The sequence below is a fragment of the Chiloscyllium plagiosum genome, unplaced genomic scaffold (genome assembly GCF_037043375.1).
Source record: "Chiloscyllium plagiosum isolate Xiang-an unplaced genomic scaffold, Cpla_swu_hap1 HiC_scaffold_35, whole genome shotgun sequence".
In the NCBI taxonomy this organism is placed as follows: Eukaryota; Metazoa; Chordata; class Chondrichthyes; order Orectolobiformes; family Hemiscylliidae; genus Chiloscyllium; species Chiloscyllium plagiosum.
The window spans coordinates 3,529,783-3,555,502 of record NW_028270173.1 but is presented as its reverse complement, the minus strand read 5'-3'; the positions used below and the strand labels follow the sequence as shown (position 1 = coordinate 3,555,502).

General features: G+C 41.8%; 1 protein-coding gene across 1 annotated transcript in view; it reads left to right on the top strand.

Moving 5' to 3' along the window:
• The window catches only part of LOC122547962 (V-set and immunoglobulin domain-containing protein 1-like), an 82,923-nt gene extending 59,610 nt beyond the window's left edge, over positions 1-23,313 (top strand). The window contains exons 4-5 of the mRNA XM_087978809.1: positions 22,268-22,399; positions 22,726-23,313. Of these exons, the coding sequence (XP_087834935.1) occupies positions 22,268-22,399; positions 22,726-22,832 (239 nt within the window). The 3' untranslated portion in view covers positions 22,833-23,313. The remainder of the gene's footprint in view (positions 1-22,267; positions 22,400-22,725) is intronic.
• Positions 23,314-25,720: the final 2,407 nt, after the last annotated feature.

The window sequence follows — 25,720 nt, the reverse complement described above, 5'->3', positions numbered from 1 at the left end:
AACAGTGGTATTAGCGGTACTAACGGTGGTATTATCGGCCCTAACAGTTGTATTATTGGCCTTAACAGTGGTGTTATCAGTACTAACAGTGGTATTGTCAGCCCTAACAGTGGTATTATTGGCACTAACAGTGGTATTATTGGCCCTAACATTGGTGTTATCAGTACTAACAGTGGTATTATCGGCCCTAACAGTGGTATTATCAGCCCTAACATTGGTATTATTGGTACTAACAGTGGTATTATCGGCCGTAACAGTGGTATTATCGGTACTAACAGTGGTATTATCGGTACTAACAGTGGTATTATCAGCCCTAACATTGGTAATATCGGTACTAACAGTGGTATTATTGGTCCTAACAGTGGTATTATCAGTACTAACAGTGGTATTATTGGTACTAACAGTGGTATTATCAGCCCTAACAGTGGTATTATCAGTACTAACAGTGGTATTATTGGTACTAACAGTGGTATTATCAGCCCTAACATTGGTAATATTGGTACTAACAGTGGTATTATTGGTACTAACAGTGGTATTATCGGTACTAACAGTGGTATTATCGGTACTAACAGTGGTATTATTGGTACTAACAGTGGTATTATCAGTACTAACAGTGGTAATATTGGCACTAACAGTGGCATTATCGGTACTAACAGTGGTAATATCGGTACTAACATTTGTAATATCGGTACTAACAGTGGTATTATCGGCCCTAACATTGGTATTATCGGCCCTAACAGTGGTAATTTCGGTACTAACAGTGGAATTATTGGTACTAACAGTGGTATTATCGGCCCTAACAGTGGTATTATCAGTACTAACAGTGATAATATCGGTACTAACAGTGGAATTATTGGTACTAACATTGGTATTATTGGTACCAACAATAGTATTATCGGCCCTAACAGTGGTATTATCAGTACTAACAGTGGTATTATCAGTACTAACAGTGGAATTATTGGTACTAACAGTGGTATTATCGGCCCTAACAGTGGTAATATCGGTACTAACAGTGGAATTATTGGTACTAACAGTGGTATTATCGGTACTAACAGTGGTTTTCTTGGTACTAACAGTGGTATTAGCGGTACTAACGGTGGTATTATCGGCCCTAACGGTGGTATTATCGGTACTAACAGTGGTATTATTGGTACTAACAGTGGTACTTTCGGTACTAACAGTGGTATTATTGGTACTAACAGTGGTATTATCTGTACTAACATTGGTATTAGCGGTACTAACGGTGGTATTATCGGTACTAACAATGGTATTATCGGCCCTAACAGTTGTATTATTGGCCTTAACAGTGGTATTATCAGTACTAACAGTGGTAACATTGGTACTAACAGTGGTATTATCGGTACTAACAATGGTATTATTGGCCCTAACAGTGGTATTATCGGCCCTAACAGTGGTGTTATCAGTACTAACATTGGTAATATTGGTACTAACAGTGGTAATATTGGTACTAACAGTGGTATTATCGGTATTAACAGTGGTATTATTGGTACTAACAGTGGCATCATTGGCCCTAACAGTGGTATTATCAGTACTAACAGTGGAAAAATCAGTACTAACAGTGGTACTATCGGTACTAACAGTGGTATTATCGGTACTAACAGTGGTATTATTAGCCCTAACAGTGGTATTATCAGCCCTAACATTGGTATTATTGGTACTAACAGTGGTATTATCGGCCGTAACAGTGGTATTATTGGTACTAACAGTGGTATTATCAGCCCTAACAGTGGTATTATCGGCCCTAACAGTGGTATTATCAGTACTAACAGTGGTATTATTGGTACTAACAGTGGTATTACCAGTACTAACAGTGGTATTATTGGCCCTAACAGTGGTATTATCGGCCCTGACAGTGGTATAATCGGCCCTAACAGTGGTATTATTGGTCCTAACAGTGGTATTATCAGTACTAACATTGGTATTATTGGTACTAACAGTGGTACTATTGGTACTAACAATGGTATTATTAGTACTAACAATAGTATTATCAGAACTAACAGTGGTATTATTGGCCCCAACAGTGATATTATCGGCCTGAACTGTGGTATTATTGGTACTAACAGTGGTATTATTGGTACTAACAGTGGTATTATCGGCCGTAACAGTGGTATTATTGGTACTAACAGTGGTATTATTGGTACTAACAGTGGTATTAACGGCCGTAACAGTGGTATTATCGGTACTAACAGTGGTATTATCGGTACTAACAATGGTATTATCGGCCCTAACAGTGGTATTATTGGTACTAACAGTGGTATTATCAGTACTAACAGTGGTATTATTGGCCCTAACAGTGGTATTATCGGTACTAACAGTGGTATTATTGGTATTAACAGTGGTATTATCCGCCCTAACAGTGGTATTATTGGTACTAACAGTGGTAATATCGGCCCTAACAGTGGCATTATCGGTACTAACAATGGTATTATTGGTACTAACAGTGGTATTATCGGCCTGAACAGTGGTATTATCGGTACTAACAGTGGTATTATCGGTACTAACAGTGGTATTATTGGTCCTAACAGTGGTATTATCGGCACTAACATTGGTATTATTGGTACTAACAGTAGTATTATCGGCCCTAACAGTGGTATTATCAGTACTAACAGTGGTATTATTGGTACTAACAGTGGTATTATTGGTACTACCAGTGGTATTATCGGTATTAAAAGTGGTATTATTGGTACTAACAGTGGTATTATCGGTACTAACAGTGGTATTATCGGTACTAACAGTGGTATTATTGGTACTAACAGTGGTATTATCAGTACTAACAGTGGTAATATTGGCACTAACAGTGGCATTATCGGTACTAACAGTGGTAATATCGGTACTAACATTTGTAATATCGGTACTAACAGTGGTATTATCGGCCCTAACATTGGTATTATCGGCCCTAACAGTGGTAATTTCGGTACTAACAGTGGAATTATTGGTACTAACAGTGGTATTATCGGCCCTAACAGTGGTATTATCAGTACTAACAGTGATAATATCGGTACTAACAGTGGAATTATTGGTACTAACATTGGTATTATTGGTACCAACAATAGTATTATCGGCCCTAACAGTGGTATTATCAGTACTAACAGTGGTATTATCAGTACTAACAGTGGAATTATTGGTACTAACAGTGGTATTATCGGCCCTAACAGTGGTAATATCGGTACTAACAGTGGAATTATTGGTACTAACAGTGGTATTATCGGTACTAACAGTGGTTTTCTTGGTACTAACAGTGGTATTAGCGGTACTAACGGTGGTATTATCGGCCCTAACGGTGGTATTATCGGTACTAACAGTGGTATTATTGGTACTAACAGTGGTATTATCAGTACTAACATTGGTATTAGCGGTACTAACGGTGGTATTATCGGTACTAACAATGGTATTATCGGCCCTAACAGTTGTATTATTGGCCTTAACAGTGGTATTATCAGTACTAACAGTGGTAACATTGGTACTAACAGTGGTATTATCGGTACTAACAATGGTATTATTGGCCCTAACAGTGGTATTATCGGCCCTAACAGTGGTGTTATCAGTACTAACATTGGTAATATTGGTACTAACAGTGGTAATATTGGTACTAACAGTGGTATTATCGGTATTAACAGTGGTATTATTGGTACTAACAGTGGCATCATTGGCCCTAACAGTGGTATTATCAGTACTAACAGTGGAAAAATCAGTACTAACAGTGGTACTATCGGTACTAACAGTGGTATTATCGGTACTAACAGTGGTATTATTAGCCCTAACAGTGGTATTATCAGCCCTAACATTGGTATTATTGGTACTAACAGTGGTATTATCGGCCTGAACTGTGGTATTATTGGTACTAACAGTGGTATTATTGGTACTAACAGTGGTATTATCGGCCGTAACAGTGGTATTATTGGTACTAACAGTGGTATTATTGGTACTAACAGTGGTATTAACGGCCGTAACAGTGGTATTATCGGTACTAACAGTGGTATTATCGGTACTAACAATGGTATTATCGGCCCTAACAGTGGTATTATTGGTACTAACAGTGGTATTATCAGTACTAACAGTGGTATTATTGGCCCTAACAGTGGTATTATCGGTACTAACAGTGGTATTATTGGTATTAACAGTGGTATTATCCGCCCTAACAGTGGTATTATTGGTACTAACAGTGGTAATATCGGCCCTAACAGTGGCATTATCGGTACTAACAATGGTATTATTGGTACTAACAGTGGTATTATCGGCCTGAACAGTGGTATTATCGGTACTAACAGTGGTATTATTGGTCCTAACAGTGGTATTATCGGCACTAACATTGGTATTATTGGTACTAACAGTAGTATTATCGGCCCTAACAGTGGTATTATCAGTACTAACAGTGGTATTATTGGTACTAACAGTGGTATTATTGGTACTACCAGTGCTATTATCGGTATTAAAAGTGGTATTATTGGTACTAACAGTGGTATTATCGGTACTAACAGTGGTATTATCGGTACTAACAGTGGTATTATTGGTACTAACAGTGGTATTATCAGTACTAACAGTGGTAATATTGGCACTAACAGTGGCATTATCGGTACTAACAGTGGTAATATCGGTACTAACATTTGTAATATCGGTACTAACAGTGGTATTATCGGCCCTAACATTGGTATTATCGGCCCTAACAGTGGTAATTTCGGTACTAACAGTGGAATTATTGGTACTAACAGTGGTATTATCGGCCCTAACAGTGGTATTATCAGTACTAACAGTGATAATATCGGTACTAACAGTGGAATTATTGGTACTAACATTGGTATTATTGGTACCAACAATAGTATTATCGGCCCTAACAGTGGTATTATCAGTACTAACAGTGGTATTATCAGTACTAACAGTGGAATTATTGGTACTAACAGTGGTATTATCGGCCCTAACAGTGGTAATATCGGTACTAACAGTGGAATTATTGGTACTAACAGTGGTATTATCGGTACTAACAGTGGTTTTCTTGGTACTAACAGTGGTATTAGCGGTACTAACGGTGGTATTATCGGCCCTAACGGTGGTATTATCGGTACTAACAGTGGTATTATTGGTACTAACAGTGGTACTTTCGGTACTAACAGTGGTATTATTGGTACTAACAGTGGTATTATCTGTACTAACATTGGTATTAGCGGTACTAACGGTGGTATTATCGGTACTAACAATGGTATTATCGGCCCTAACAGTTGTATTATTGGCCTTAACAGTGGTATTATCAGTACTAACAGTGGTAACATTGGTACTAACAGTGGTATTATCGGTACTAACAATGGTATTATTGGCCCTAACAGTGGTATTATCGGCCCTAACAGTGGTGTTATCAGTACTAACATTGGTAATGTTGGTACTAACAGTGGTAATATTGGTACTAACAGTGGTATTATCGGTACTAACAGTGGTATTATTGGTACTAACAGTGGCATCATTGGCCCTAACAGTGGTATTATCAGTACTAACAGTGGTAATATCAGTACTAACAGTGGTACTATCGGTACTAACAGTGGTATTATCGGTACTAACAGTGGTATTATTAGCCCTAACAGTGGTATTATCAGCCCTAACATTGGTATTATTGGTACTAACAGTGGTATTATCGGCCGTAACAGTGGTATTATTGGTAATAACAGTGGTATTATCAGCCCTAACAGTGGTATTATCGGCCCTAACAGTGGTATTATCAGTACTAACAGTGGTATTATTGGTACTAACAGTGGTATTATCAGTACTAACAGTGGTATTATTGGCCCTAACAGTGGTATTATCGGCCCTGACAGTGGTATAATCGGCCCTAACAGTGGTATTATTGGTCCTAACAGTGGTATTATCAGTACTAACATTGGTATTATTGGTACTAATAGTGGTACTATTGGTACTAACAATGGTATTATCAGTACTAACAATAGTATTATCAGAACTAACAGTGGTATTATTGGCCCCAACAGTGATATTATCGGCCTGAACTGTGGTATTATTGGTACTAACAGTGGTATTATTGGTACTAACAGTGGTATTATCGGCCGTAACAGTGGTATTATTGGTACTAACAGTGGTATTATTGGTACTAACAGTGGTATTATCGGCCGTAACAGTGTATTATCGGTACTAACAGTGGTATTATCGGTACTAACAATGGTATTATCGGCCCTAACAGTGGTATTATTGGTACTAACAGTGGTATTATCAGTACTAACAGTGGTAATATCGGCCCTAACAGTGGCATTATCGGTACTAACAATGGTATTATCGGTACTAACAGTGGTATTATCGGCCTGAACAGTGGTATTATCGGTACTAACAGTGGTATTATTGGTATTAAAAGTGGTATTATCGGCCCTAACAGTGGTATTATTGGTACTAACAGTGGTATTATCGGCCCTGACAGTGGTATAATCGGCCCTAACAGTGGTATTTTTTGTCCTAACAGTGGTATTATCAGTACCAACATTGGTATTATTGGTACTAACAGAGGTACTATTGGTACTAACAGTGGTATTATCAGTACTAACAATAGTATTATCAGTACTAACAGTGGTATTATTGGCCCCAACAGTGATATTATCGGCCTGAACAGTGGTATTATCGGTACTAACAGTGGTATTATTGGTACTAATAGTGGTATTATTGGTCCTAACAGTGGTATTATCGGTACTAACAGTGGTATTATTGGTACTAACAGTGGTATTATGGTACTAACAGTGGTATTATCGGTCCTAACAGTGGTATTATCGGCACTAACATTGGTATTATTGGTACTAACAGTAGTATTATCGGCCCTAACAGTGGTATTATCAGTACTAACAGTGGTATTATTGGTACTAACAGTGGTATTATCAGCCCTAACAGTGGTATTATTGGTACTAACAGTGGTATTATCGTCCCTAACAGTGGTATTATTGGTACTACCATTGGTATTATCGGTATTAAAAGTGGTATTATCGGCCCTAACAGTGGTATTATTGGTACTAACAGTGGTATAATCGGCCCTAACAGTGGTATTATCGGCCCTGACAGTGGTATAATCGGCCCTAACAGTGGTATTATTGGTCCGAACAGTGGTATTATCAGTACTAACATTGGTATTATTGGTACTAACAGTGGTACTATTGGTACTAACAATGGTATTATCAGTACTAACAATAGTATTATCAGAACTAACAGTGGTATTATTGGCCCCAACAGTGATATTATCGGCCTGAACTGTGGTATTATTGGTACCAACAGTGGTATTATTGGTACTAACAGTGGTATTATCGGCCGTAACAGTGGTATTATTGGTACTAACAGTGGTATTATTGGTACTAACAGTGGTATTATCGGCCGTAACAGTGGTATTATCGGTACTAACAGTGGTATTATCGGTAATAACAATGGTATTATCGGCCCTAACAGTGGTATTATTGGTACTAACAGTGGTATTATCAGTACTAACAGTGGTATTATCCGCCCTAACAATGGTATTATCGGTACTAACAGTGGTATTATTGGTATTAACAGTGGTATTATCCGCCCTAACAGTGGTATTATTGGTACTAACAGTGGTAATATCGGCCCTAACAGTGGCATTATCGGTACTAACAATGGTATTATCAGTACTAACAGTGGTATTATCGGCCTGAACAGTGGTATTATCGGTACTAACAGTGGTATTATCGGTACTAACAGAGGTATTATTGGTCCTAACAGTGGTATTATCGGCACTAACATTGGTATTATTGGTACTAACAGTAGTATTATCGGCCCTAACAGTGGTATTATCAGTACTAACAGTGGTATTATTGGTACTAACAGTGGTATTATCGGTACTAAAAGTGGTATTATTGGTACTACCAGTGGTATTATCGGTATTAATAGTGGTATTATCGGCCCTAACAGTGGTATTATTGGTACTAACAGTGGTATTATCGGCCCTGACAGTGGTATAATCGGCCCTAACAGTGGTATTTTTTGTCCTAACAGTGGTATTATCAGTACCAACATTGGTATTATTGGTACTAACAGAGGTACTATTGGTACTAACAGTGGTATTATCAGTACTAACAATAGTATTATCAGTACTAACAGTGGTATTATTGGCCCCAACAGTGATATTATCGGCCTGAACAGTGGTATTATCGGTACTAACAGTGGTATTATTGGTACTAATAGTGGTATTATTGGTCCTAACAGTGGTATTATCGGTACTAACAGTGGTATTATTGGTACTAACAGTGGTATTATGGTACTAACAGTGGTATTATCGGTACTAACAGTGGTATTATCGGTCCTAACAGTGGTATTATCGGCACTAACATTGGTATTATTGGTACTAACAGTAGTATTATCGGCCCTAACAGTGGTATTATCAGTACTAACAGTGGTATTATTGGTACTAACAGTGGTATTATCAGCCCTAACAGTGGTATTATTGGTACTAACAGTGGTATTATCGTCCCTAACAGTGGTATTATTGGTACTACCCAGTGGTATTATCGGTATTAAAAGTGGTATTATCGGCCCTAACAGTGGTATTATTGGTTCTAACAGTGGTATTATCGGCCCTGACAGTGGTATAATCGGCCCTAACAGTGGTATTATTGGTCCTAACAGTGGTATTATCAGTACTAACAGTGGTATTATTGGTACTAACACTGGTACTATTGGTACTAACAATGGTATTATCAGTACTAACAATAGTATTATCAGAACTAACAGTGGTATTATTGGCCCCAACAGTGATATTATCGGCCTGAACTGTGGTATTATCGGTACTAACAGTGGTATTATTGGTACTAATAGTGGTATTATTGGTCCTAACAGTGGTATTATCTGCCCTAACAGTGGTATTATCGGTACTAATATTGGTATTATCGGTTCTAACAGTAGTATTATCGGTACTAACAGTGGTATTATTGGTACTAACAGTGGTATTATTGGCCCTAACAGTGGTATTATCAGTACTAACAGTGGTAGTATTGGTCCTCACAGTGGTATTATCGGTACTAACAGTGGTATTATCGGCCCTAACAGTGGTATTATCAGTACTAACAGTGGTATTATTGGTTCTAACAGTGGTATTATTGGTACTAACTTTGACATTATTGGTCCTAACAGTGGTATTATCGGTGCTAACAATGGTACTATCAGTCCTAACAGTGGTATTAATGGTACTAACAGTAGTATTATCGGTCCTAACAATGGTACTATTGGTACTAACAGTCGTATAATTAGTACTAACAGTGGTATTATTGGTGCTAACAGTCCAGCGACTCAGATGACATTCTGGGGACCCAGATTCGAATCTCAATACGGCAGATGGTGGAATTTGAATTCAATAAGTATCTGGAATTAAGAATCTACTGACGACCATGAATCCATTGCCAATTGTCTGGCAAAACCCACATGGTTCACTAATGCCCTTTCGGATTGGAAACTACCATCCTTACCTGCTCTGGCCTTCATGTGACTCCAGAGCCACAGCAATGTATTTAACACTTAACTGCTCTCTGGGCAATTAGAGATGGGCAATAAATGCTGCCCAGCCAGTGACACCCTCGTCCCATGAATGGTTAAAAAAAACAAAAGTTTTTCAAGAAAGTATGGAATATCAAAGGAACCAAGGCCACCTTTTATGTTGACCAGGAAGGAATTCCACAATTCTGGCAAAGCCCACCAAATGCCATTTGCCTTTTGTGCAAAAGTAAAGGCAGAAATCAGGAGCTATAAAGCAAAAGAATCATCAAACCAATACAGTTTGTGAAATGGGCAGCACAAGTCGTATCAATTGTGAAGCCTAATAAGTCAGTTTGCTTTTGCAGGGAGTTTAAACAAATGGTAAATCACTTCTCGTAGCTGTATAAATACCCAATCCATTGCATCGAGGACTTACAAACATAGCTGGCAGGGGTGCTGTTCTTCAAGAAACTGGATATGAGCTATGCATACTTTCAATTGCAGTTAGATGAGGATTCCCAGAAGTATACCACAATTAATATCCATATAAGGGTTTGTACCAATAAACATGACTGCCATTTGGGGTATCCTCAGATTGCACAAGTTTTCATTGGACGGTGGAGAACATTTTACAAGATCTGCCCCAGGATGCCATATTTCTAGATGGCATGCTGGCAACAGAGAAGACCAATAAGGAGCACTTATAGAAGTCTTTGGCAGGTATAGAACATAGAACATAGAATATAGAACAGAGAACATAGAACATTATAGCGCAATACAGGCCCTTCAGCCCTCAATGTTGTGCAGCCCTGTCATACTAATCTGAAGCCCATCCCACCTACACTATACCATGTACGTCCATATGCTTGTCCAATGACAACTTAAATGCACTTAAACTTAGCGAATCTACTACCGTTGCAGGCAAAGCACTCCACATAGGATCAAGGAAAACTCTAAAACCTTCTATAGGTATGTCAGCAATAAAAGAATAGCTCGATTAAGGACAGTAGTGGGAACTTGTGCGTGGAGTCCAAAGAGATAGGAGAGGAGCTGACTGAATAGTTTCCATCGGTATTCATAGAGGAAAAAAACAATGTTGTTGAGGAGAATACTGAGATACTGGTTACTAGACTAGACAGGATTGAGGTTCACAAGGAGGAGGTGTTAGCAATTCAGGAAAGTGTGAAAATAGGTAAGTCCCCTGGGCTGGATGGGGTTTATCCGAGGATTCTCTGGGAAGTCAGTGAGGAAATTGCAGAGCCTTTGGCATTGATCTTTATGTTGTCATTGTCTATAGGAGTAGTGCCAGAAGATTGGAGGATCACAAATGTGGTTCCCTTGTTTAAGAAGGGGAGTAGAGACAACCCTGATAATTATAGATCAGTGAGCCTTACTTCGATTGTGGGTAAAGTTTTGGAAGAGGTAGGATTTATAATCATCTAGAAAGGAATAACTTGATTAGGGATAGTCAACACGGTTTTGTGAAGAGTAGGCCATGCCTCACAAACCCTTTGAGAAGGTGACCAAACCCTTTGAGAAGGTGACCAAACAGGTGAATGAGGGTAAAGCAGTTGATGTGGTGTATATGGATTTCAATAACACCTTTGGTAATGTTCATGACAATAGGCTATTGCACAGAGGCATGGAATTGAGGGTGATTTAGAGGTTTGGATCAGAAATTGGCGAGCTGAAGGAAGACAAAGGATGGTGGCTGATGAGAAACGTTCATCCTGGAGTTCAGTTACTAGTGATGTACTGCAAGGATCTGTTTTGGGGCCACTGTTGTTTGTCATTTTTTAAAAATGACCTGGATGAGGGGCATAGAAGGATGGACTAGTAAATTTGCGGATGACACTAAAGGGAAGTGGAGTTATGGATAGTAAGGAAGGGTGTTGCAGGTTACAGAGGGACATAGATAAGCTGCAGAGCTGGGCTGAGTGATGGCAAATGTAGTTTAACGTGGAAAAGTGTGAAGTGATTCACTTTTGAAGGAGTAACAGGAATGCAGAGTACTGAGCTCATGGTAAGATTCTTGATCGTGTGGATGAACAGAGAGATTGCGGTGTCATGTACATAGATCCCTAAAAGTTGCCACCTCGGTTGATACGGTTGTTAAGAAGACATACAGTGTGTTAGCTTTTATTGGTAGAGGGATTGAGTTTCGGAGCCACATGGTCATGCTGCAGCTGTACAAAACTCTGGTGCGGCCGCACTTTGAGTATTGCGTACAGTTCTGGCCGATGCATTATAGGAAGAATGTGGAACATTGGAAAGGGTGCAGAAAAGATTTACCAGAATGTCTCCTGATATGAAGGGAAGGTGTTATGAGGAAAGTCTGAGAGATTGGAGGTTGTTTTCGTTAGAGAGAAGAAGGTTGGGAGGTGACTTAATTAAGAAATATAAGATAATCCAGAGGGTTAGATAGGGTCAACAGTGAGCCTTTTTCCTTGGATGGTGACGGCTAGCACAAGGGGTCATAGCTTTATTTTGAGGGGTGATTGAGTAAAGAAACTACCTCTAACATCTATCTTATATCTGAGAGTAGTAAGGACGTGGAGTGCCCTGCCTGCAACAGTAGTAGACTTGCCAACTTTATGGACATTTAAATGGTCATTGGATGAATACATGGATGACAATGGAATAGTGTAGGTTAGTTGGGCTTCAGATTAGTTTCCCATTGAGGGCTGAAGGGTCTGTACTGAGCTGTATCGTTTAATGTTCTATGTTCTAGAGAAGTTTGACACAATCCATTGGTGTTTCTCCAAGATAGGTGCATGCTTTGGAAGGGCCGAATGTGTGTTTCAGGCACCCCAAGTAACCTACTTGGGCTACAGATTCAACAAGACTGGTTTACACCTGTTGGAAGATAAAGTGAGGGCAATCAAAGGTGTCCCAGCTTCCATGTTTATACTGGAGCTTAGGTCCAGTACAGAGAAGGGAGGCTCAACAAATGCGGTGGCCAGTGACCATGTGGGTTTTGTTGATCCAAACAAAACTTATAGGTAGAGTTGTGAGATATTCGCATCACTATCAGAGGAGGGATCTGGGGCATATGAGGAGGTACACAAAGCCATCTTAAGTGCATATGAGCTTGTGTCAGAAGCCGACAGACAATGTTTCAGGAATCTAAGGAGGGACCCTGGTCAAAACTACATTGAGTTAGAAAGGATCAAACAAAGCAATTTTGATAGGTGGACAAGAGCATTAAAATAGAGTAAACCTATGACGCTCTTAGAGAGACAATTATTTTGAAGGAGTTCAAAAATTCACTTCCTGAAGTAATGAGAACTCATGTGGAAGTGCAGGGAGTTAAAACACAAGACTAACAGCTGAAATGACTGATTATGACGTTGGTCCATGAAATAGAGTTTGGCTTCCAGAATCAATTTCAATCCATGAGGGATAGAAACTGTGGAAAAGAGAAATCCTCACGTGGAAAGGGAAAGATAGATCTATGAAGATTATAAGGATAACTTCCCACAGAGTAAAAAGGAAACCCTTGAAGGGGACAGAGAAGTTAAAAAGCTCTGGTGTTTTCACTGCAATAAAATAGGCTACGTGAAATCACAGTGTTGGTGGGTTAGGAGAGGCATTGAGAAGCCAGATGTAGGAAAACAGGATAAGCCAGTGAATTTTGGTGGAGTACATAGAACATAGAAGAATACAGCGCAGTACAGGCCCTTTGACCCTCGATGTTGCGCCGATCCAAGCCCACCTAACCTACACTAGCCCACTATCCTCCATATGCCTATCCAATGCACGTTTAAATGCACATAATGAAGGAGAGTCCACCACTGCTACTGGCAGGGCATTCCATGAACTCACGACTCGCTGAGTAAAGAATCTACCCCTAACATCTGTCCTATACCTACCCCCCCTTAATTTAAAGCTATGCCCCCTTGTAATAGCTGACTCCATACGTGGAAAAAGATTCTCACTGTCGACCCTATCTAAACCCCTAATCATCTTCTACACCTCTATCAAGTCACCCCTAAACCTTCTTTTCTCCAATGAAAACAGCCCCAAGTGCCTCAGCCTTTCCTCATACGATCTTCCTACCATACCAGGCAACATCCTGGTAAACCTCCTCTGCACCCGTTCCAGTGCCTCCACATCCTTCCTATAGTATGGGGACCAAAACTGCACACAATACTCCAGATGCTGCCGCACCAGAGTCTTATACAACTGCAACATTACCTCAGTACTCCGGAACTCAATTCCTCTACCAATAAAAGCCAGTATGCCATATGCCTTCTTCACCGCACTATTTACCTGGGTGGCAACTTTCAAAGATTTGTGTACATGGACACCAAGATCTTTCTGCTCATCCACACTACCAAGTATCCGACCGTTAGCCCAGTACCCCATCTTTTTATTACTCTTACCAAAATGAATCACCTCACACTTAGCTACATTGAACTCCATTTGCCACCTTTCTGCCCAGTTCTGCAGCTTATCAATATCCCGCTGTAACCTGCCACATCCTTCCTCACTGTCTACCACTCCTCCGACTTTCGTATCATCCGCAAACTTGCTCACCCAACCTTCTAACCCCTCCTCCAGGTCATTTATAAAAATGACAAACAGCAATGGTCCCAAAACAGATCCTTGCGGAACACCGCTAGTGACAGCACTCCAAGATGAACCTTTGCCATCAACTACTACCCTCTGTCTTCTTCCAGCCAGCCAACTCCTAATCCAAACCTCCAACTCACCCTCAATGCCATACCTCCGTATTTTTTGCAGTAGTCTACCATGGGGAACCTTATCAAACGCCTTACTAAAATCCATATACACCACATCTACTGCTTTCTCCTCGTCCACCTCCTTAGTCACCTTCTCAAAGAATTCAATAAGGTTTGTGAGGCACGACCTGCCCTTCACAAAACCATGCTGACTATCCTTGATCACATTATTCCTATCCAGATGTTCATAAATCCTATCCCTTACAATTCTCTCTAAGATTTTACCCACAACAGAAGTGAGACTCACCGGCCTATAGTTACTAGGGTTATCCCTACTCCCCTTCTTAAACAAGGGAACCACATTTGCTAGCCTCCAATCTTCTGGCACTACTCCTGTGACAACGAGGACATAAAAATCAAGGCCAATGGCTCTGCAATCTCCTCCCTTGCTTCCCAGAGAATCCTAGGATAAATGCCATCAGGCCCAGGGGACCTATCTATTTTCACCCTTTCCAGGATTTCCAACACCTCTTCTCTACATACCTCAAAGCCATCCATTCTACTTAATTGTGACTCGGTACTCACATCGACAACAATGTCCTGTTCCTGAGTGAATACTGACGAAAAGTATTCATTCAGTGTCTCCCCAATCTCTTCAGCCTCCACACGCAACTTCCCACTACTATCCTTGACTGGACCTATTCCTACCCTAGTCATTCTTTTATTCCTGACATACCTATAGAAAGCCTTAGGGTTTTCCCTAATCCTACCAACTAAGGACCTTTCATGTCCCCTCCTTGCTGCTCTTAGCTCTCTCTTCAGGTCCTTCCTGGCTACCTTATAACTCTCAATCGCCCCAGTTGAACCTTCACGCCTCATCTTTACATAGGCCGCCCTCTTCCATTTAACAAGGGATTCCAATTCCTTATTAAACCACGGCTCCCTCACACGACCCTTTCCTCCCTGCCTGACGGGTACATACTTATCAAGGACACTCAATAGTTGCTCCTTGAACAAGCTCCACATATCAATTACACCCTTGCCTTGAAGCTTACTTTTCCTGGCCACACATCCTAAGTCATGCCTCACCGCATCATAATTTCCCTGCCCCCAGCTATAACTCTTGCCCTGTAGTGCACTCTTATCCCTCTCCATCACTAGAGTAAAAGTCACCGAATTGTGGTCACTGTCCCCAAAGTGCTCACCTACCTCTAATTCTAACACCTGGCCTGGTTCATTACCCAGAACCAAATCCAGTATGGCCTCACCTCTTGTTGGCCTATCTACATATTGTGTCAGGAAACCCTCCTGCACACATTGGACAAACACTGACCCATCTAACGAACTTGAGCTATAGCTTTCCGAATCAATATCAGGAAAGTTAAAGTCCCCCATAACAACCACCCTATTACTTTCACTCTTCTCTTGAATCATCCTCGCAATCCTTTTTTCTACGTTTCTAGGACTATTAGGGGGCCTGTAAAAAACTCCTAACAGGGTGACCTCACCTTTCCTATTCCTAACCTCAGCCCAAACTACCTCTGATGGTGAGTCTTCATCCATCGTCCTTTCCACAGCTGTAATACTATCTTTGACAAGCAATGCCACACCTCCCCCTCTTTTGCCCCCACCTCTGACCCTACTAAAACATTTAAACCCTGGAATTTGCAACAGCCAATCCTGTCCCTGTTCTACCCATGTCTCCGTAATAGCCACAACATCGAAGTCCCAGGTACCAACCCACGCTGCAAGTTCACCTACCTTATTTCGTATACTTCTTGCATTGAAGTATACACACTTCAAGCCACTTCCCTGTTTACAGGCACCCTCCTTTGAAAATGATGCCATGTTCCTAACCTCCCTACACTCCAGGTCCTGCACCCTAAAGCTACAGTCTGGGTTCCCATGCCCCTGCAGAGTTAGTTTAAACCCCCCCCAAGAGCACTAGCAAACCTCCCACCAAGGATACTGGTGCCCCTCTGGTTCAGGTGCAGACCATCCTGTTTATAGAGGTCCCACCTTCCCCAGAAAGAACCCCAGTTATCCAAATACCGGAATCCCTCCCTCCTGCACCATCCCTGTAGCCACGCATTTAACTGTTCTGTCTCCCTATTCCTCGACTCTCTATCACGTGGCACCGGTAACAAACCAGAGACAACAACTCTGTTCGTTCTAACTCTGAGCTTCCAACCTAGCTCCCTGAAAGCCTGTCTAACATCCTCAGCGCTCCTCCTACCTATGTCATTGGTGCCAATGTGGACCACGACTTCGGGCTGCTCCCCCTCCCCCTTAAGGACCCGGAAAACACGATCAGAGACGTCACGTACCCTTGCACCTGGGAGGCAACATACCAAACGTGAGTCTCTCTCGTTCCCACAAAACCGCCTATCTGTGCCCCGAACTATTGAGTCCCCAATTACTATTGTTCTGCTCTTCTCCACCCTTCCCTTCTGAGTAACGGGAACAGGCTCCGTGCCAGAGGCCTGAGCCCCGTTACTTACCCCTGGTAAGTCGTCCCCCCCACAAGTATCCAAAACGGTATACTTGTTCTTGAGGGGAACGGCCGCAGGGGGTCCCTGCACTGGCTGCTTCCTCCCAGTCCCCCTCACTGTCACCCATCTAGCTGCCATCTTTGGAGTTACTACTTCCCTAAAGCTCCGATCTATGACCCCCTCTGCCTCCCGAATGATCCTAAGTTCATCCAACTCCAGCTCCAGTTCCCTAACACGGTCTTGGAGGAGCTGGAGATGGGTGCGCTTCCTGCAAGTGTAATCAGCAGGGACGTCCATGGCATCCCTCACCTCAAACATGTTGCAAGAGGAACATTGCACTGCCTTCACTGCCATCCCTCTGAAAGTAACCTTTTATATAAAAAAAAACTGGGTCTAAAGAATACAACAAGCAAAATGCAGCACTTACCTACTTACCACAACGGGTCTTATTATTTAGGTTAGAGGAGGAGGGCGGGTGGGAGGCACTACGTCCGTAGTGCCTCGGGTTCTTCTCCTGCTCGCTTTTATAGGAAAAAACCTACCCGGCTGCCCCTCCGGTCTTCGTCACTTCCCCCTGCTGCTCCCACTCTTTCTGTAAAAGAGAGAAAAAAAAAACACCGCTGCCCGCTACCGGTAAGTAATTTTAAAACAAACAGTCTTACCTTAGCTGCTGCTCGCACTCAAAGTGACCGTTGGCGTCGAAGGGTGAGTAGTAACAGAAAGCACAGTGGAGGCTACAAAGCTGCATCAGAACGTACAAGCTGGTCAGAGGTTGGTTAAGGAGGAAGTGCCAGATCTTCTTAAACCATATATCTGCGAACGTAAAATTTATTCGCATAGGCCAGGAGCAGTAGGTAAAGAGGTTACAATATTAAGAGATACAGGATCCTTGCAACCTGTGATGTTGAAAGATGAGGAGATATGTACTTGTGATGGACTATTGCTAGAAAAGGTGCTGGTGAAAGGAATTCTCACTGAGACAAGAAGTGCTCGATTACATAAAGTGAGATTAGAGTGTCCAGAGAAGAGTGGAGAAATCGTGGCAGGAGTCCTGGACAAACTCTCAGCTCCAGGAATACAAGTTGCCTTTGCACATGATACAGCTGATTCGCTGGTAGGAGTGCTGCCTACTGTGGTTAAAAAGCCAGTGGAAACTAAGACAACTGAAATATTGCAGGACAGATATCCTGGGATTTTTCCTGACTGTGGTAATGAGGTCACAAAGTCACCAGCTGAAACAGGAGAGATCAAAGTGTACAGATAAGAGAGTTGAAGTGGACTTAGCAGAGGCCCTGTTTGATCAGATGGTTGACACAAACCAGGAGCAAATAGATGATAATGCAGACATCTTTGGCTCAGATAAATTAATTTGGTTACAGCAGAAAGATGAAAATTTAAAATAATTGTATGAAAAAGCATACACAGAAAAAAATCCAAATGTATCCCTGAATGTTATTATCTTAAAAATGATGTTTTAATGAAGAAATAGAGACCATCACATATTCAGACAGATGAGAAATAGGCAGAAGTTCATCCAGTTGTATTGCCAGTGGGTTATAGAAAAGAGGTATTGTGATTGGCACATGAGCTACTTGCCTCGGGCAACTGTCTGTGTGGAGTTTGCACATTCTCTCTGTGTCTGTATGGGTTTCTCCAGGTACTCTGGTTTCCTCCCACAATCCAAAGATGAGCAGGTTAGGTGTATTGGCCATGCTAAATTGCCCCATTGTGTTCAGGGATGTGTAGGTTAGGTGCATTAGTCTGGGGTAAATGTAACAGGGGAATGGTCTGGGTGGGTTACTCTTCATCGGGTTGATGTGGACTTGTTGGGCCAAAGAGCCTGTTTCCACACTGTAGGGCTTCTTCCTATTCTAGCTACCACTTGGAGGTCATTTAGGAGTGAGAAAATCTCAAGCTAAAATACAAAAAGATTTTAAACAATCAAAAGCATGCACAAGGATGTAATTGAATTTTGCCAGAAATGTCATATGTCAGGTAATTGGAAAACCACAGGCAGTAATGAAACTTGTTTCTTTAATACTGTTTAATCTTTACTCATGGAGTAGTAAGGGTATGGAATGCTTTGCCTGCAACGGTAGTAGATTCGCTAAGTTTAAGTGCATTTAAGTCGTCATTGGACAGGCAAATGGACGTACATGGTATAGTGTAGGTGGTATGGGCTTCAGATTAGTATGACAGGGCGGTGCAACATCGAGGGCTGAAGGGCCTGTACTGCGCTGTAATGTTCTATGTTCTATATTCCTGCATTTGAGGAACCTTTTACAAGAGTCTTAATTGATTGCGTCAGACTTGTACTGAAAACAAAATGTTGGAATCAGTATTTGTTCACCATAATGGATCTGTCCACTAGATTTCCAGAGGCTGTTCCATTATGCAATATCACAGCTGAAAGGATTGCACAGTAATTAACTATCGCAAAGTCGATGCATATCCAATTCCCATTTGGATGACTGTTGAGAAAGTTGGCCAAGTAACCTATATTTCTAAGTTGGACTTGCACAGAGGACACTAGCAGGTAAATTTGTCAGAAAGAGCGAAGGCAATTTTGGCTTTTGTAAAGCTGAAAGGACTGTATCAGCTTAAAGTCATGTCATTTGGTATAAAAAATGCGCCTGCCACATTTCAGAGAATAACCGATAAGGTCATTGCTAAATTACCCAACTGTGTTGTTTATACAGATGATCTGGTGATTTTTAGTCACACATGGAAGAAATATTTGCAACATTTATCAGACTTGTTTGACCGATTTCAGAAGACAGGCTTGGTGATAAACCTGGATAAAAATGAATTTGCCAAAGCCCAAGTCACCTTCCTAGGTCATGTTAATAGACACGGACAAATAGTGCCCCAGGATGCTAAACAAAGATAATTGGGGGAGGTTTCCATACCGTTAACAAAAAGAGCAGTGCTACGGTTCTCGGGATTAAGTGGATTTTATTGAAACTTTGTACCACATTTTAGCAGTGTGGCTGCTCCACTCACTGAACTGCTAAAGAAAGGCAAGATGTTTCAGTGGACAGCGGACTGTCAGAAGGCATTTGACAGTCTGAAAGCTGAGTTAACCACTGCCAAGTATTAGCCACACTTAATTACACAAAGCCATTCAAGGTGGATATCGATGCAAGTGACATGGGTGTCAGTGCTGTGCTCTTACAGAAAGACGACGAGAAGATATAAAGACCTATCAGGTATTTCTCCAGGAAAGTGAACATTCATCAGCAGAAATATTTGACAGTTGAGAAGGAGACTTTGAACTTGTTGTTTGAGCGTTACAACATTTCACTGTTTATGTTACCAGTAACGTATCTGAGACAATCACATACACTGATCATAACCCATTGATGTTTGTGGAGAAATTTAAGGACAAACCTGTCAGACTGTTAAAATGGAGTTTGTTGTTACAGCCATTCAGTTTCAAAATTGTGCATGTGGCAGGACGAGAAAACACGATTGCTGACGCATTGTCAAGACTTGAATGAGACACAGAGGCATTCAGTGGCAGGAATACAACAGATTGAAACAGAATATAGTTGTGCATGTTTGCATGTTTATAGTTGGTGTAATATATATGTGTGTTTTAAAGTACTAACAATTTGTGTTTAAGGGGTTTTAAAATGAAGCCACTTTGGATCTTGATGGTTCTTTTTTTCAGGGTGGCGGAGATGTGTTTATGCTGCTCCTTTAACAAGATTATGTTGTCCTTGTGTTGTTTGCAGGAGGTTGTAAAAGACACGGGTTCTGAAAAGTCTGGGCTTGCATGGGTTTCAGGGTCAATTTGATTATAGCTAGTGCCTCAGGCAAAAGGCTTTCAAGTTTTTGAAAGGGAAGTGGCCAGTTCTCCCAGCTCAGCTTTCTCTGGTTTGATTTTTTTTGGCCAGTCTGGCTATCCATTGAAAGCAAAAAGAAATTTTGAAGCTGTGGGACCCAAAGAAGCAGGACCATGCTGGTACTCTCACTCTCTGACATCGCTCCTGTAAGAACCTGGGTTTGATTTTACCTTTTGTGCCAAGGGGTGTTTAGGGGATTGCTGCAGGTATTTGAAACAGCTCATTAAGTTGGGATGATCTGTTGGGTTTTCGGATAGGTTAAGTTGTTCTGTATTCTGTTCTCTCTGGTTTGCGTTTCATTCAGCAATCTTGAAAATAAATTGTGTTTTATTTAAAACTACATGGCTTGACCAACCACATCCATTCTGAAATATCCGTGTTACACTTGCTTAAAACAATGAGAAGTTTGGGTCTTGGTTACTTTGTTGAAATGTTTTGAGGGGGTCTGCCCTGGTCCATAACAACAGCTTCAGGCCAAATTCAGTAATGGGCTCTAATACAAACTGCATATAATTACAAGTTGGAACACCATTCGGGAGGACAAGTAGCAAACGTGGATGCATTGACCCACTTCTCACTGGCAGATACACCACTGGGATGGGTCTGGGTGTGATGCTTTTTGGAGATGTCGGCTCAATGGGCCGAATGGCCTGCTTCCACATAGTAGGAATTCAATGAATCTATCTTTTGTAAGACTCAGACCCCTGAAGAGTTGGTCACAGATAATGGGCTATTTCCTAAAGTCAAATGGTAAATTCCGTACCATCCATTATCCAACCATCCAATGGTCTGGCAGAAAGAGCAGTCCAAACTTTGAAAGCAGGTGTTAAAAAACACCCTTGATGCCTTTGCCACCTCTGATGCCTCTGAGGCAGAGGTGGAGGAGTTGGGAATAAGGGATAGCATTTTTACAGGAGGCAGGGTGGGAGGAGGTGTAGTCCAGGCAGCTGTGGGAGTCTGTGGCTTTGTAGTGGATGTCCATGTTGAGTCCGTTGCCAGAAATGGAGATGGTGAGGTCCAGGAAGGGGAGGGAGGTGACTGAGAAGCTCCAGGTGAATTTGAGGTCAGGTTGGAAAGTGTTTATGAAGTTAATGAACTGTTCAACCTCCTCATGCGAGCATGTGGTAGCGCCGATACAGTCATCCATGTAGCAGAAGAAGAGATGGGGAATGGTGCCGGTGTAGCTGTGGAAGATGGACTGTTCCAAGTACCTAACGAAGAGACGGGCAAAGCTGGTACCCATGGCTACCCTTTTGGTTTAGAGGTAGTGGGAAGATTGTAACAAGGTCAGCCAGGTGGACGTTATAGAATATGAATTCCCTGACTGGGGCAGTTAATCTGGTCCAATCAGGGAGCCCTGGCTGACAGATATAAGCAGGAGTGTCAGAGGTTCTGTTCACTCTGAAAACTGGCTCTGAGGGAGCTGGATCAGTTTCAAGGACTCTGCATTTGTAAATGAAGGATGACTTGGTGATGGAATACCAAACTCTATGGAGTTATTTCAATAATCTTGTCGGCTGCATTGGCTGATTGACTTTGAAAGTTGTCCACAGTGTCAATGCTGCGATCAGAAGGGGCTGAGTAATTTCCAAAAAACTAAACAAGGTGGCAGCTGGAAAATGGCTTCAGTTTGAGTGCAGTTTCAGATTAGAACTAGTCAGAGTATCCGAGGTAAAGTGTTCATTCAGCAGAGATTAACATCCTGCTTTGCTGAATTCTCCTGTTTCTTGGGCCGTGTTTAATGTTACATTCTTCTGTTCAACAGCATCAACATCAGTCACTGCACGTTATGTGTACATTGGTTACGGAGGCTACCCCGGCTATATTGGCTACATCCTCATCCTTGTGCTATGTTACCACTGGATGAAAGAATTGCGGAGAAGGTCCAAGGACAGTGGTAAGTATGTTGCCAGAAATAAGACACCAGCAGAATATAAATCAAATACAGATATTGTAAGGTGCTTGGGTCTGGAATCAAACACATTTGCAAGCACAGACAGGAGAAATAGAATGTGGTGGATTAGGGTTAATCAGTGACACAGTAACAGACAACTACAGAACAGTCACACAGAAACTGTTAGAGATTGGTATAAATCATTGTGATTATAATTCAGTTATTTATGCAACTTTTAATTCCGTGACTCATTATGTGTGGTGCATAAATTTAGGTACTTCTGTGTTTTCACTGTATGTCATGTAATCTTTGTCAATTTTATGTTTCAGAAGTAATTTATGAAAACAGTAAAGTAGTAAAGCAGAAGCTTTCAGTCACAGGGTCAGCAGAGATCAAGATGTACGACATGCAAATGAGCAACAGACGGGGCAGATAAAACCTGGTGAATCCGCACTGTACCACAGCCATAGTCTGTCGAAGCAATACAACAGCAGAATATTACAACTTCTGGAGATCTACTCAAAACAAAAACATCATAAAACTGTAAGATGTCAGAGCTAAAGTAGGTGATTCAACCACTTAATGAAATCATGGCTGATCTCAACTCGACTTTCTTTCCTGTTCCCCAATACTCTTTATTCTCTTCCTGATTACAACCTGTCTCTCACAGCCTTGAAAAAAATAATGTCCCAAATTTGAGAGTCCTCTGCAGTAAAGAATTCCACAGATGCATGACTCTCAGAGAAGATTTCCTCCAAATCTGTCTGAAATGGGTGGCCCTTTATTCTGAAATGATGTATTTTGGACCGAGACTCTTCCCACGAGGGGAAACAACCTATCCGCACCTCCCTTGTCAAGTCCTTCCGAATCTTGTATGTTTTAACAAAGTCACCTCTCATTCTTCTAAATGCCAATGAACACTGCCCCCCCCCCCCCCCCCACTCCCCCCAACCTGCTCAATCTTTCCTCATATGACAATTCCTCCACACATTCAGTTCAACAACTTCACAACTCTGTCTTCGACTTTGTTCAGCCTTTAGAAATGACCTGATTCTCAGTGTATGTTTCCTTGGTTTTGATTTCAGTAGAGTTAACTCATAATCTGTCATTAACACCTACTAATGACACCTACTCCAGAATGAGACTTTTTCTCTACAACCATGGCCACTTCCTTTACCATTTATCCTGCGATATCTGTGACATTTTATCTTGCATTCTCTCTCATCTTCTCCTGATCCTTCCTCCAGTTCCACTTACTCATTGGCATGTCTGACTGCAGGATAAAATTCATCATCATTTTATGTTTCTTCAGTTTTGAAGGAGAGTTGTTTTGGACTCAAAATGTTTCTGTCTCCATAGATGCTTTTGAGTTCCTCTAGCACTTCCTGCAATGTGTCTGATAACAATCTGCCAACTGAGATAGAGTCATTGAGTCTTAAATATATACAACACAGAAACAGACCCTTCGGTTCAACTTATCCATGCTGACCAGATATCCTAAACTAATCTAGTCCCATTGCCAGAACCTGGCCCATATCCAAAAAATGTCATGCTGGAAAAACACAGCAGGCCAGGCAGCATCCGAGGAGCAGGAGAATCGATGTTTCGGGCATATGCCCTTCTCCTGCTCCTCGGATGCTGCCTGGCCTGCTGTGTTTTTCCAGCATGACATTTTTCAACTCTGGTATTCCAGCATCTGCAGTCCTCACTTTCTCCCTTGGCCCATATCCCTCTAAACGCTTCCTATTCATATACCCATCCAGATGCATTTTAAAAACTGTAATTGTACCAGCTTCCACCACTTTCTCTGACAGCTTATTCCATACATACACCACCCTCTGCATGAAAAAGTTGCCCCTTAGATCCCTTTTAAATCTTTCCCCTCTTACCCTAAATTTATGGCCTTTAGTTCTGAACTCCCCCTGCCCTGGGGAAAAGACCTCTATAAGGTCACTCCTCAGCCTCTGAGGTCAATTCCTGGAATGGCGGGACTACCTTACGCTGAAAGACTGAAGCGACTGGGCTTGTATACCCTTGAGTTTAGAAGACTGAGAGGGGATCTGATTGAGACATATAAGATTATTAAAGGATTGGACACTCTGGAGGCAGGAAACATGTTTCCGCTGATGGGTGAGTGCCGAACCAGAGGACACAGCTTAAAAATACGGGGTAGACCATTTAGGACAGAGATGGGGAGAAATTTCTTCACCCAGAGAGTGGTGGCTGTGTGGAATGTTCTGCCCCAGAGGGCAGTGAAGGCCCAGTCTCTGGATTCATTTAAGAAAGAGTTGGATAGAGCTCTCAAGGATAGTGGAATCAAGGGTTATGGAGATAAGGCAGGAACAGGATACTGATTAAGGATGATCAGCCATGATCATATTGAATGGTGGTGCAGGCTCGAAGGGCAGAATGGCCTACTCCTGCACCTATTGTGTATTGATGCTCCAGGAAAAAACAGCCCCAGCCTCTTCCATGTGCATAGATCCCTGAAAGTTGCCGCCCAGATTGATAGGGTTGTTAAGAAGGCTTATGGTGTGTTAGCTTTTATTGATAGAGGGATTGAGTTTCATTGCCATGAGGTGATGCTGCAAAACTCTGGTGTGGCTGTACTTGGAGTATTGCGTGCAGTTCTGGTCACCACATTATTTGTGGGTGGCATGGTGGCTCAGTGGTTAGCAATGCTGCCTCACAGCACCAGGGATCTGAGTTTGATTCCCACCTCAGGCAACTGTCTGTGTTGAGTTTGCATATTCTCCCCAAGTCTGCGTGGGTTCCCTCCGGATTCTCTGGTTTCCTCCCACAGTCCAAGATGAATTGTGTGGGTCAGGAGAATTGGCCTTGCTAAATTGTCCATAGTGTTAGGTGCATTAATCAGGGGTATACATAGGGCAGGGGAATGGGTCTGGGTGGGTTGCTCTTTGGAGGGTCAGTGTGGACTTGTTGGGCTGAAGGGCCTGTTTCCATACTGGAGGGAAGCTAATCTTATAGGAAGGATGTGGAAGCTTTGGAAAAGATTCAGAGAAGATTTACTAGGATGTTTCTTGGTATGGGAGGAAGGTCTTATGAGGAAAGGCTGAGGGACTTGAGGCTGTTTTCAGTCCAGAGAAGAAGGTTGAGAGGTGACTTAATTGGGACATAAAAGACAATCAGAGGAATTGATAGGGTGGACAGTGAGAGCCTTTTTCCTGGGATGGTCATGACGAGCATGAGGGGACATAGCTTTAAATTGAGGGGTGATAGGAAGAGGACTGATGTCAGAGGTAGTTTCTTCACTCAGAGAGTAGTAGGGGGCATGGAATGCACTGCCTGCAACAGTAGTGGACT